This window comes from Nerophis lumbriciformis, linkage group LG14, assembly GCF_033978685.3.
Source record: "Nerophis lumbriciformis linkage group LG14, RoL_Nlum_v2.1, whole genome shotgun sequence".
In the NCBI taxonomy this organism is placed as follows: domain Eukaryota; kingdom Metazoa; phylum Chordata; class Actinopteri; order Syngnathiformes; family Syngnathidae; genus Nerophis; species Nerophis lumbriciformis.
In genome coordinates, this window is record NC_084561.2 from 1,666,099 (window position 1) to 1,679,837 (window position 13,739).

At 42.8% G+C, this 13,739-nt stretch overlaps 1 protein-coding gene across 3 annotated transcripts in view; it reads right to left on the reverse strand.

Annotated features, from left to right (window-relative positions):
• The window catches only part of tle2b (TLE family member 2, transcriptional corepressor b), a 216,200-nt gene that overhangs the window by 119,481 nt on the left and 82,980 nt on the right, over positions 1-13,739 (reverse strand). For all 3 annotated transcript variants that reach the window (XM_072914591.1, XM_072914592.1, XM_072914590.1), the window contains exon 4: positions 6,939-6,983. In XM_072914591.1, the coding sequence (XP_072770692.1) occupies positions 6,939-6,983 (45 nt within the window). The remainder of the gene's footprint in view (positions 1-6,938; positions 6,984-13,739) is intronic.

Genomic DNA, 13,739 nt, shown 5'->3' on the forward strand with positions numbered 1-13,739 from the left:
ACTATTTAGTGGCATCTGTTTTTCCCTTTCATTTTCCTCAAAGGCTGAGACGTTGATTGTCAATCTTTTCTTCCTCTCTCACTCTGCCGTTTAAGTTTGTATTTGGAGTGTTTTTGTTGTTGTCCCGCACGCTAAATGGATGATTTCCTGTCTGGCTTGTAAGCCGCACCACAGCATTGTGTTCTGTGAAGATTGCATACCAACAGGCCTGGTAATAAGTCATCTACTTGGCAGTAAGAAAAAGTCCTCTCAGTATGTACAGAAAGTGTTTCAATCCCACAAGTGTCTGTGCTTTTCAAAAGTGGTTTTAAAAGCCAAAGTTATGACCTTCTTAGTTTCCCTCTCTCGCCCGAGTGTGGCCCTCTCTCTCCTCTGTCAATACTCCTGTCTGCTGTCGGCTTTTGGAATCGATGCGAAGCATCCATCTGTCAGTTTAATTGTGCATATGTCGCGATGTACGACAGCGATGATTCCATCATGAAAAAGGTTATTTATGGCTTTCCTGTTGTCAAACGATGTGGAGGACACTTTTTCCAATTCGTGGCTACACAAAACAGATTTCTTGAAACACCATAAATTGGCATCCAAATCACGTCTCTATTCAGCCGCCCACTGAGTCTCCTTAGTTTGTGCGTGATTTACAAAGGCAAATAATTGTTGTATTCTCTAATCAGCAGCGGGTGGACAAACAACGGCGTTAACAGATGTGGCTGAAAGAAACACTTTCAACTGCACAAAATGGCGGAGCTGCATTTGGATCATGAGTGTTTTGCATCAAGCAGCTTGATTTCCATTATGGTGGCCTTTCCACTCCAAATCATTACTAAAATGACTTTTCACATTTCATACACACGTTCCAGTTTTTGCCTGCTGCCAATTAATGCCCCGTCCCTTTTGCGCTTTTGGGAAATAAACATCTAGGTCAGGGGTCAGCAACCCGCGGCTCCGGAGCCGCATGCGGCTCTTTGATCACTCTGATGCGGCTCAGCAGCTTACTTGCTGAACCCCCCAATTCTCCCGTGAGACTTCCGGATTTCAGTGCCTCTCGCAGTTAACTCCCGGGATTAATATTCACCGATTTGCACCCTTGGCTATAATAAGGGCGTGCCATGATGGTACAACATTTGTCGCCTGCTACAACCTGTACGTACGTGACAGCAAGGCATACTTGGTCAATAGCCACACAGGTTACACTGACGGTGGTCATATAAAACAACTTTAACACTCTTACTAATAATGTTGCCACACTTTGAACCAAAACCAAACAAGAATGACAAACACATTTCGAGAGAACATCTGCACCTTAACACAACAGAACAAACACCCAGAATCCCATGCAGTCCTGACTCTTCCAGGCTACATTATACACCCCTGCTACCACCAAACCCCCCTCTCTGTGCGTCGGTTGAGGTGGGCGGGGTTTGGTAGCGGGGGGGGTGCATAATGTATCCCGGAAGAGTTAGGGCTGCATGGGATTCTGGGTATTTGTCCTGTTGTGTTTATGTTGTGTTACTGTGCAGATGTTCTCCCGAAATTTGTTTGTCATTCTTTGTATGCAGAGTTATTTCATTTAAAATTTCAAAAAATGTTTGCGGCTCCCATTGTTTTCTATAATTTGTGAAACTGGTCAAAATGGCTCTTTGACTGGTAAAGGTTGCAGACCCCTGACCTAGGTCAAATGACAGCATTTACACGACTCAGTCACAAAGTCAGGTTTTTTGTTGCCGTTTATAGTGCTGACATTTTGCTGCGTAGCTGCATTCAAGTGGAAATAAAAATGTTTTCCACTGTTACAGTCCACCTATATTGGGGTCAAATAAGGCAATGAACCTGCACATGACCACACCTTACAGCAGGGCTGGGCAATTATTTGACACTCAGGGCTACATTGGATGAGTACATACATACAGTACACACCAGTGATGTACGGTGAGGTTGATGGCTGGTGAGGCACTGACTTCATCACAGTCAGATTTACAAACATATGAACCCTAAAGAGTATCTTATTCACCATTTGATTGGCAGCAGTTAACGGGTTATGTTTAAAAGCTCATACCAGCATTCTTCCCTGCTTGGCACTCAGCATCAAGGCTTGGAATTGGGGGTTAAATCACCAAAAATGATTCCCGGGCGCGGCGCCGCTGCTGCCCACTGCTCCCCTCACCTCCCAGGGGGTGAACCAGGGGATGGGTCAAATGCAGAGGACAAATTTCATTACACCTAGTGTGTGTGTGACAATCATTGCTACTTTAACTTAACTTTAACTTTACACATACAAACTGTAGCACACAAAAAAACACATTTAATAAAAAAAAACGTTATTATGGTCTTACCTTTACTTATAAATTAAGTCCATGCACCGCAACTAAAGCCCTCACTTAAACTTTCCACGTGCAAGATTGAATCTATTTTAAAAAAAATGTAACCGAGGGTTTATAAATGTCACCTATACTGTATGAAACTACAAAATAACAAACACGGAGGCTCCAGTTTACACGAGGACCACTTTATTTACCTTCTTTCAAAAACTTCCGCTCCACCCCATGTCATCACTTCCGCTCTTAGCGCCTTCAAAATAAGAGCTCGAGGCATATACTGTATAACAGCACATAACAGGAACTTAACATCACAAAGAGGAAAGCCCTTGAAAATAGGTTACAAAAGTTATTTAATAAGAAGCCAAAAAGTGCAAAAACAATAATGTTCGTGTTGGAGGAGTTGTGAATTAGATACACCTGCAGTCTGCAGGTGTACCTAATGTTGTGGCCCTGCAGTCATTCACAACTCCTCCAACACCAACATTATTGTTTTTGCACTTTTTGGCTTCTTATGAAATAACTTTTTTTAAATAGATTCAATCTTGCACGTGGAAAGTTTAAGTGTGGGCTTTAGTTGATATAACACTCCCGTCAGGGGTTGCCGGAGTGCAGGAGGCAGGACGACTGCGAGCCTCAGCCAGTGTGTCTTTTGCAGCCGTTTTATGATCGCTCAGCACAAGAAATACGTTACACACATACAGTTGTTGACAAAATACACTGTACATTATATACCTCAGCTAACCAAACTATGTAAATGTATAATATAATTCATATAGCAATACAGTCTCACTGCACAGCAGGCCAGCAGTTAGCCGAGTCCAGAATCCATGTTGAGGCACTGAGTGACGTGCCTCAACTGGCTGCTGTTCACCGCACCGTCTCTTCTCAGTATTTGAACGGCAAATGTGAAAATTCAGCGATTTTGAATAAAAATAATCTAAAACTGTTGAAGTTAAATGGAAAATAACTTTATAGTATAATCACTGGATACATATAACAATTTAATTAATTTTTTTTCTTTTTACATTTTTTTTCTTTCCATGATGGCAGGTGAGGCCCTGCCTCACCTGCCTCTAGTGACTGCACGTCACTGATATATATATATATATATATATATATATATATATATATATATATATATATATATATATATATATATATATATATATATATATATATATATATATATATATATATATATATATATATATATATATATCTCCAATCCAATCCACTTTATTTATATAGCACATTTAAACAACAAAATGTTTCCAAAGTGCTGCACAACAATATTAAACACAATTAAAAACAATATAAAATAAATATGATTAAAAACGATTTTAAAGGGTAAAACCAATTACAACAGTAAATAGAAATCAAAATTATAAAAAAAACACAGAGGACAACAGAGGACCACACAACTCACGTAGTGTTAAAAGCCAGAGAATAAAAGTGGGTCTTAAGACGAGACTTAAAACACTCCACTGTGGGAGCAGTTGGAACATGGAGGGGCAGAATGTTCCAGAGCTTAGGGCCGACCACAGAGAAGGCCCTGTCTCCCCTGGTTTTAAGTCTCGTCTTGGACACCACGAGCTGGAGCTGGCTCTCGGACCTCAGAGCGCGCGCAGGATTGTAAGTTTGGATGAGGTCCGAGATATACTGAGGTGCCAGTCCATGTAAAGCTTTAAAAACAAACGGCAAGGTTTTAAAATCAATTCTAAAATGAACAAGTGAGCCAGTGCAAACTCTCAAGGATTGGGGTTATATGCTGGCGTCTCCTGGCCCCTGTTAAAAGACACGCTGCCGCGTTCTGGACTAACTGCAACCGGGAGAGAGCTTTTTGGCTAATGCCAGCATAAAGTGCATTGCAGTAGTCCAGGCCACTTGAAATAAAAGCATGCACGACTTGTTCAAAAAGGTTAAAAGATAAAAACGGTTTTACCTTTGCTAAAAGACGAAGATGATAAAAACACGATTTTAAAACGCCATTGACTTGTTTGTCAAGTTTAAAATGGCTGTCTATAGTGACGCCAAGGCTGGTGACTTTGGGACGTACATCATTTTGCAATGGTCCCAAGTCAGTGAGGGCCGGACCGAAAACTGAAATTTCCGTTTTTCCCTCATTCATTGTTAAAAAATTCTGGGCTAACCAAGCCTTGACGTGGCATAGACAGTTGAGAAGGGGAGTCAGGGGGCCGTGGCCTTTTGAAATAGGCATATAAATTTGGCAGTCGTCTGCATAAAAGTGATAAGACACTCCATGCCTCTTAAAAATCTCTCTCTCTATATATATATATATATATACATACATACATACATACATACATACATACATACATACATACATACATATATATATATATATATATATATATATATATATATATATATATATATATATATATATATACACACACTAGAGATGCGCGGTTTGCGGGCACAACCGCGGAGGCCTCGGATTATCCGCGGATCGGGCGGATGAAATAAAAAAAAATTTGATTTTATCCGCAGGTCGGGTCGGGCGGTTGAAATAAAAAAAAATTAGATTTTAAATAGATTCAGGCGGGTGGCAGTTAAACCAATTGGTAAATATATATACATAGTTAAATGTTGTTACCCACATACGAAAAACGAGCAGGCACCTGCAGCATATGCCACAACAGAAGAAAAAAAAAAAAAGAGATGGACACTTTTACGGAGCGGAGAAGGGACGCCTCGCCGGGGTCCGGGACCGAGGCCCCTTCCCCCGAGAGGGCCCCACCGGGAGCCGTAGCTGAGGCGATCCGCGAGAAGGGCCCGACACATGTCCAGGGTCACCACCGCGCCCACCGCACCGACAACCCGCCTCGTCCGCCTTCGCCGCGGCCGGCGTCACGCGCAGCAGGTAAGCAGCTTACCTGCCCGCCACCCCCGTGGCCGGGGGCTCGTAACAGGGGTCACTCCGCCCGCTCCGCCCGCACAGCTTACCTGCCCGCCACCCCTGTTGCCGGGGGCGCGTTACAGGGGTCACTCCGCGCGCAGTGCGCTCACGAAAGGGGTGGGGCTCACCCTGGTTGATATAGACAGCAGGACGGTGGCCATGGAAGTCGGAACCCGCTAAGGAGTGTGTAACAACCCACCTGCCGAATCAACTAGCCCTGAAAATGGATGGCGCTGGAGCGTCGGGCCCATACCCGGCCGTCGCCGGCAGCGAGACGCGCTTGGAGGTGCGCTCAGCGCGGCTCCCATATGATTGCGCACTGGTGTGCGTCTGGGTCGTGACAGCGTGGCACGCGAATGTCTGTGCTGCATTGGATCAGTCTCCTTTCTTTAACAGGCAAAAGCTTTATAACCTCACTAATGCCTTGCATCGTCTATATTAGATATATAACAACGGGCGGGTGCGGGCGGGTGTGGTTCTGATCAAATGTTACATCGGGTGGATGGCGGATGGTTGACGACTTTCTGATGCGGTTGCGGATGAAATAATTGCCTATAAGCGCATCTCTAATACACACCTATACACATTTTTTAAACAATTTAAAAAAAAGTATGAATCAATGGGGATGAATAGAAATCCCAATATGGATGTGAACTGATTTTTTTGATCCCCCTAATAATTAGTGAAACTGGAAATATCTGTGTTATTTTAGCTGTAAAAGTGTCATACAATCTGCTGTATGTTCAGTGGGTACCTTTTCCCCCAGACTAACTTAAAACATTGGGCGTTTACTTTGCATTAGGAACTGTATAGAATAGAATGTATATGATGCCATGACATGTACAGTACAACACAATTAAAGGTGCAATCTTCTGAAGTTGGCCTAAAAAGATGTGAAACCACATCACATAATAAAAACGACAAGATGTTTAAACAATGACATTTTCAGGTTTTTGACTGACTATGACACTCATGATGACCATGAATAAAGGATTAGGGACTATGAAACATTGACTATCAGGATTACGTCAAAGTTACTCGTTTACTTCCCAGACAAACTCCTCAACCTGTTTTACAATCAAGCAAAAATGCAAAATATGAAAGAAAGGATCAAATATCACTTAAATGCATAACTTAGTTAAAGAAAGCTTGCTTCTGTGTCACCTAGGATAGTTCTTAAGCTCTGTAAACAGACCTCACCTCTCGTCTTCCTGGAGCTACTGTGACACATTACCGTATTGCCTTTATATCAATAAATCACTTCCGAAAACCGTGATTTCGATGATTTCAGACTCATATTGATCTGTATTTAATGTAGCCATATGTTGGCTTGAATACAAAGCTTCATTTACGTAAACTGACAGGTTCCGTGTCCTGCACACGATCTGCATAAAAAGCACAAGTGAGCCATGCACTCAAAGTATTTGGACAGACACCCACTGCGTGATGTTGGCCTGCTATAATTACCTTAACTGCCAAGTGACACCATGATTATGGGGTTAAAGTTAAGTGCACAAGCTTTGCTTTGACTGCATTAGAATGTTTCAAACAATGAGTAGCTTTTTTGAACAAGTGTGTCGGTCCTGCTGAAGCGTCACGGAATGACGTGGGAAAAAAACTCATTTAAATACACGGAGGAGGAACAACAAAATCAGGAAAATAAACTGACACCCACACAAATGAACAAAACTTTCTCTTACCTGCTTGTGCATCTCGATGTTGAGACCGTAGGACATTTCATAGTACTGTGGAGGCAAACAGACCAAGCTCTGTTAGACATTTTCATCCAGCGCATATTAACTTTGACAAAGCACAGCCTACTATACCACTCAACATCTGCTGCTCTGCAAAGCCACATATGTTGTGCCAGGCAGCGTACAGTATTACCCAGTACAAAAGAGCAGGTTTTTACGAAAAACTGTGTGGTAACTCATAGAAAAGAGTATTTTTGGTATTACCGTATTTTTCGGCGTATAAGTCGCTCCGGAGTATAAGTCGCACCGGCCGAAAATGCATAATAAAGAAGGAAAAAATCATATATAAGTCGCATTTTTGGGGGAAATGTATTTGATAAAAGCCAACAGCTAGAATAGACATTTGAAAGGCAATTTAAAATAAATCAAGAATAGCATACTTGCCAACCTTGAGACCTCCGATTTCGCGTGGTCGGGGGTGGGGGGCGTGGTTAAGATATATTTATATAAGAAATACTTGACTTTCAGTGAATTCTAGCTATATATATATATATATATATATATTTTATTACATATAATAATAATAATAACTGGGATTTATATAGCGCTTTTCTAAGTACCCAAAGTCGCTTTACATGTAGAACCCATCAATCATTCACACCTGGTGGTGGTAAGCTACTTTCATAGCCACAGCTGCCCTGGGGTAGACTGACGGAAGCGTGGCTGCAATTTGCGCCAACGGCCCCTCCGACCACCACCTACCATTCATCATTCAATTCACCGGTGTGAGTGGCACCGGGGGCAAAGGGTGAAGTGTCCCGCCCAAGGACACAACGGCAGCGATTTTTGGATGGTAAGAGGCGGAGAGCGAACCTGCAACCCTCAGGTTTCTGGCACGGTTGCTCTACCCACTACGCCATATATATATATTTTTTTTTTTTATTACACATATATATATATATATATATATATATATATATATATATATATATATATATATATATATATATATATATATATATATATACATAAATAAATAAAAGAAATACTTGAATTTCAGTGTTCATTTATTTACACATATACACACACATAACACTCATCTTCATCTACTCATTGTTGAGTTAAGGGTTGAATTGTCCATCCTTGTTCTATTCTCTGTCACTATTTCAGAACACACACATTATACAAATATACATTATAAAATCAATAAGAAAACGGGAGCTCTAATTTGGGAGTCTGAATTAGGATCAGAAGTTCCTATATTAACATTGCGTACTCACGTCGCCTTTTTGTATTGATTACTGCAGCTGTGCACTGGATTCATTCACAAATACAAACTACAACTCACAAACACTTTAGAGTTAGGCTCCACCATCAGAATGTGTACTTAAACGTATAAAGATCACATGGATATTATTCAGTGAGTTGATTCACCAAAACTAACCTGTTATACAGGAGGAAAAAGCACACAGGACGTTTCAATTGTTCACAGACTGGTCGCGCTCATCAGAATGACAAGACACTTCCGGTCTGCAGGTGATAGCATTCAATTGGGAAGAAACGCCCTACTGCCCCCTACTGACCAATGTGAATACTGATAAATGTGTAATGACAGCTCCAAAAACGAATTCAAACCACAAAACAAAATAAATAATTCAACACAAAAATGTGACACATTATGGGTGGGTCACATATGCATGTACAGTAGATGGCAGTATTGTCCTGTTTAAAAGTGTCACAACATTGCTGTTTACGGCAGACCAACTGCTTTACGGTAGACAAAACTTGACTGCTGTTGTTGTGTGTTGTTACCGTGCTGGGAGGACGTTAATGAAACTGCCTAACAATAAACACACATAAGAAACCAAGAACTCGCCCTCCATCATTAGCTGTTTATATTACATAGTCGTAAACCTGGCTTCACCTAAGGAAGGCACACGACACGTGACATACACAAAGCCTAACCAAGCAGATTTGAATTGTTGTTTTGGGCAGTAGACGGGATCTTTGATCCAAGACACAACTTACGTTTAACTAAAATGTTCTTTTCTTTGTGCTCGACAAAAGAAAAGAAGTGAGAATATCTCATACTTGCCAACCCTTCTGAATTGCAGTGCCTCTCCCCGGGACAACCATTCTCCCAAATTTCTCCCGATTTCCAGCCAGACTTAAGGCACGCCCCCTCCAGGTCCGTGCGGACCTGAGTGAGGACAGCCTGTCGTCACGTCCGCTTGGCCAACCAAAAAGTAACCACAGAACACTAGCGTTCTGTGGTTACTTTTTGGTTGGCCAACGGTTTACGTTGTATTGCGCACCCCCCCTTCCCACACCCACACACACACAGAGCGCAGAGGAAGATTCAGAAGGACGTCACTGCTTCGCTGCAATAAAACACACTCAGATCTTCTGTTTCTAGCCGATACTACATAAAAAGTAACGTAAAATAACGCAGTAATGCATCATGTAGTAACGGTAACTGAGTTACTGAATATAAAAACTAACACGTTAGTGTCAGGCTTGCCCCTGACAGTTTGGTTGTGTTTTAGTTTTTCCTCTGTGTATAGTATTTCCTGTCAGTGCTCTTGTTTTGGTTCTGTTTCCTGTTTCTCCCTGAGTGCTGTGTCCCCTCAGCGGTGGCTGATTGGCACCTGGCCACACCTGGTGTCAATCAGCCAGCTGCTATTTATACCTGCCCTACCCTCCAGTCACTGCTGGATTATTGATTGTCTTTGTCATTTTCATTACTACCTGTCTTAATACTTGCCGATGTAGCTCTGTCTACTTTTGTTTCGCTCTGCTCATGTCCTAGTTCCTTCGTGTCACAGTAAGTGTTTTTGTTTCTTGACCAAAGTTAGCCTCTGTGCTATTTTAAGTTCATAACCAAGTTTGTTCTCCGCCTTGTGCGCGCCTTTTGTTGTTACCCTTTCTTTTGTTGTTTTGCCTTAGTGTTTAATTAAATCATGTTTTCTCGTACAATGCCTTCCGCCTTCTCTGCATCTTGGGGTTCGGCACCTACAAACTCTGACAGTTAGATTACTAGTTACCGCCGAAACTAACGGCGTTACTGTAACGCGTTAGTCCCAACACTGGCCATGGCACACATAAACATCTTACATAGAATCAACAAAACTTGCAACAGAGGGGAAGGTGTGGGAACAGGGGAAGGTCGGCTGCTGCTGTATAAGCGTTACTCAGCCGTCCATCAGCCCTAAGGGGAATCAAGCAGTCACATCCATAAATGGATCTTCACATCCACCACGCTGTCCAAAAAGAGCGCAAAGTATACAATTGAATAGCTTAGTTGCTCAGATTGCAGTGTTTATTCAAGTTTAAACAGAGGTACGACGTTTTAAATGGGGAATGACTTGGTGTCTTGTATTCCTGGTAGCATGTAAGCAAGCTAACAATTAGCACGCTGGCTGCTTCTCCAGGAATTGAGCAAAGTGCAGCAATCAGTCGGGTTTTAGGATCATTTAAATGTGAAGCAATACCGGTACTCCTGTGGGCAGGGACGTGCACATGATTATAGAGGGGCAGGGGCTCAAAGTCAGAAAAGGGCAGGAACATTTTTTTTGGTTCTTTGCACAATATGGAAATTAATGTAGAATTAAATTTGCTAATAGGAAGCTAACTACTTAGCTGTGTGTCCTTTGTAGGTAAAAGTGATTGCCACTTCTTTTGTGTCAACAAACTATTGTCATAATGAGTTAATTCACATTATCATAGGCTTGGAAGACATGAAAAGCAACAAAACACTGGTTTATTATTAGGCTATTTATTGTTAAAGATAAGCACTTTAATATTGATCATTGAACAGTGCAACATGAACTTTGAAAAAAAATACAAAAATAAATACTCAAATGGAAAAAAATTCAATGAGAAAATCTGTCCTTCTTCCCTTAACTTGATGAAAACACCATCAAGTTGTAACTTATGGTCTTTCTCACTTAATGCTCAGACTAAACAACTGAAATGCAATACAGGCCCAAAAATATGGACCAGGGGCCAGTAGAGGGCTGTAGGATGGAGGCCACCCATACCCAAATATGCTCCTCAATGTAAATTCAGGGCTTCCATGGTGCTAGTACTTGGTTTTAGCCATGCATTAAGAGGTCTGCTACCCTTAGCTGCTTCCTGGCGCTCCTTCTCCTTCCTTTTCTGTATCCTTTCTTTTTTTGGCATTGTGCTGCAGGCATAATCAACATGAATCAAGTTTAAATACAGATGGTAATATTCCTAACAGATAACCTACATCTTATATCCCCAGAATGCTGAAATTATTATTATTAATAATAATAATAATCATTATTATTATTATTACTTTAATTATTATTATTATTATCATTATCATTATTATTCTTATTATTATCATTATTATTATTATTATTATTTTGTTAACCCACACAGTAATAGCAAAGTCACAATAAACTTTATATCTAAACCTCTACTGTGAGAGAAATGTGATCCGCCGTAAACACAGTGCATTTTATTTTGAAAATTAACCTGGTGTTTTATTTTGTATTTTGTACACTGCTTCCTGTCCCGCACGATCCGCTCTGCTCTGTGCGGACTTGATGTGCCGTGCTCAATTGATGCGCCGTGCTCCCACGTCCGGCAAAAACAGAAACTGACACATTGAATAATAGAATAATACAGCGTTTTTCTGAAATATTACCCATATTAGATGCTGAATAAGTGGACGGCGACTAGACCATAACTCGCAGGTTCAAGTTGCTCCACTGTCACGTGACGTCTCCTCAGGGGCGCACTTGGCTCTCTCTCCCTCTCTGGCGGAAGCGGCAGGGTCAAACAACCCGGTATTACAAGAAAACGTGGAGCTTTTGTACCGCTGTTTTTTTTACATCCCTGACAGGAATTTCATCCATCCATCCATCCATCCATCTTCTTCCGCTTATCCGAGGTCGGGTCGCGGGGGCAGCAGCCTAAGCAGGGAAGCCCAGACTTCCCTCTCCCCAGCCACTTCGTCCAGCTCTTCCTGTGGGACCCCGAGGCGTTCCCAGGCCAGCCGGGAGACATAGTCTTCCCAACGTGTCCTGGGTCTTCCCCGCGGCCTCCTACCGGTCGGACGTGCCCTAAACACCTCCCTAGGGAGGCGTTCGGGTGGCATCCTGACCAGATGCCCGAACCACCTCATCTGGCTCCTCTCGATGTGGAGGAGCAGCGGCTTTACTTTGAGCTCCTCCCGGATGGCAGAGCTTCTCACCCTATCTCTAAGGGAGAGACCCGCCACCCGGCGGAGGAAACTCATTTCGGCCGCTTGTACCCGTGATCTTGTCCTTTTGGTCATAACCCAAAGCTCATGACCATAGGTGAGGATGGGAACGTAGATCGACCGGTAAATTGAGAGCTTTGCCTTCCGGCTCAGCTCCTTCTTCACCACAACGGATCGATACAGCGTCCGCATTACTGAAGACGCCGCACCGATCCGCCTGTCGATCTCACGATCCACTCTTCCCTCACTCGTGAACAAGACTCCGAGGTACTTGAACTCCTCCACTTGGGGCAAGATCTCCTCCCCAACCCGGAGATGGCACTCCACCCTTTTCCGGGCGAGAACCATGGACTCGGACTTGGAGGTGCTGATTCTCATCCACATGACAGGAATTTATTAATGTTATTTAAAAAAAAACAAAAAAAAAACACACACACAGGCAAAGGGCACTTTTTAAGACGAGGCGAAAAAGGGCAGGGGCTCAAGCACCCATAGGGCCCTATGTGTGCACGTGCCTGCCTGTGGGTGATTTGACCAGGCTGTGTCATTAACACGGTCAATGGTGACTTGCCTAACGTACGACAATGCAGCAAAGTCATGCATCTGTGTGGATGTGCTGTGATGAGGCTGATGATGGCGTCCAGCCAGCAAGGAGACAAAAAGTCATCCTGCGCTCCAGAATGAACAATGTCTGACTGATGAGAGCGACGTCTCTCACTCTCACTCTCCATTTCCTCCTCGCCTCAGTCAGCTTCTCTCTACTCCTCAGCCTGGCTTTCTCTGACCTCTTTTCACTTGGCTTGACTTTTTGAATCACTCTCCTTTGCCTGTGTGTCCGTGTCCTGTTTTTGTCCTTTTTGACTATGGTCTCTATCAATCATCCGTCTTTGATAGCTCTCTTATCGTACTCGCAGTGCTGATGTGATGTGTACTCGACTCTCTCTTCCACGTATAGAAACACACACCTTCACATATCACACCTGACAACGCAAAGCTATTAAAGCTCTGCCCGAGTCGCGGCTTGGACATAAAAGGCATGTGACATCTCACTTTGTTCCATCGCTCTTCCTTGACGCCATCTTTCATCAGCTATTCCTTTACCTCGCCATCATTACCGCCGCCTCGCTCTTTAACTCAATTCCTGTCTGTCTCCCCTGATTAATTCTCTCTCCATCTCGTCCATCAGCTTCTTCATTTCTCTCTTTTGCACGCCTTCTCCTTTCACGTGGCTTATGTCCACACAAGCATGACTACTAATGAAAATAAACTAGGGCTGTCAACATTAAAGGGGAACATTATCACCAGCGTCAATATATACACCGTATTTTCCGCACTATAAGGCGCACCTAAAAACCACAAATTTTCTCAAAAGCTGACAGTGCGCCTTATAACCCGGTGCGCTTTATATATGGATAAATATTAAGATTCATTTTCATAAAGTTTCGGTCTCGCAACTTCGGTAAACAGCCGCCATCTTTTTTCCCGGTAGAACAGGAAGCGCTTCTTCTTCTACGCAAGCAACCGCCAAGGTAAGCACCCGCCCCCATAGAACAGGAAGCGCTTCTTCTTCTACT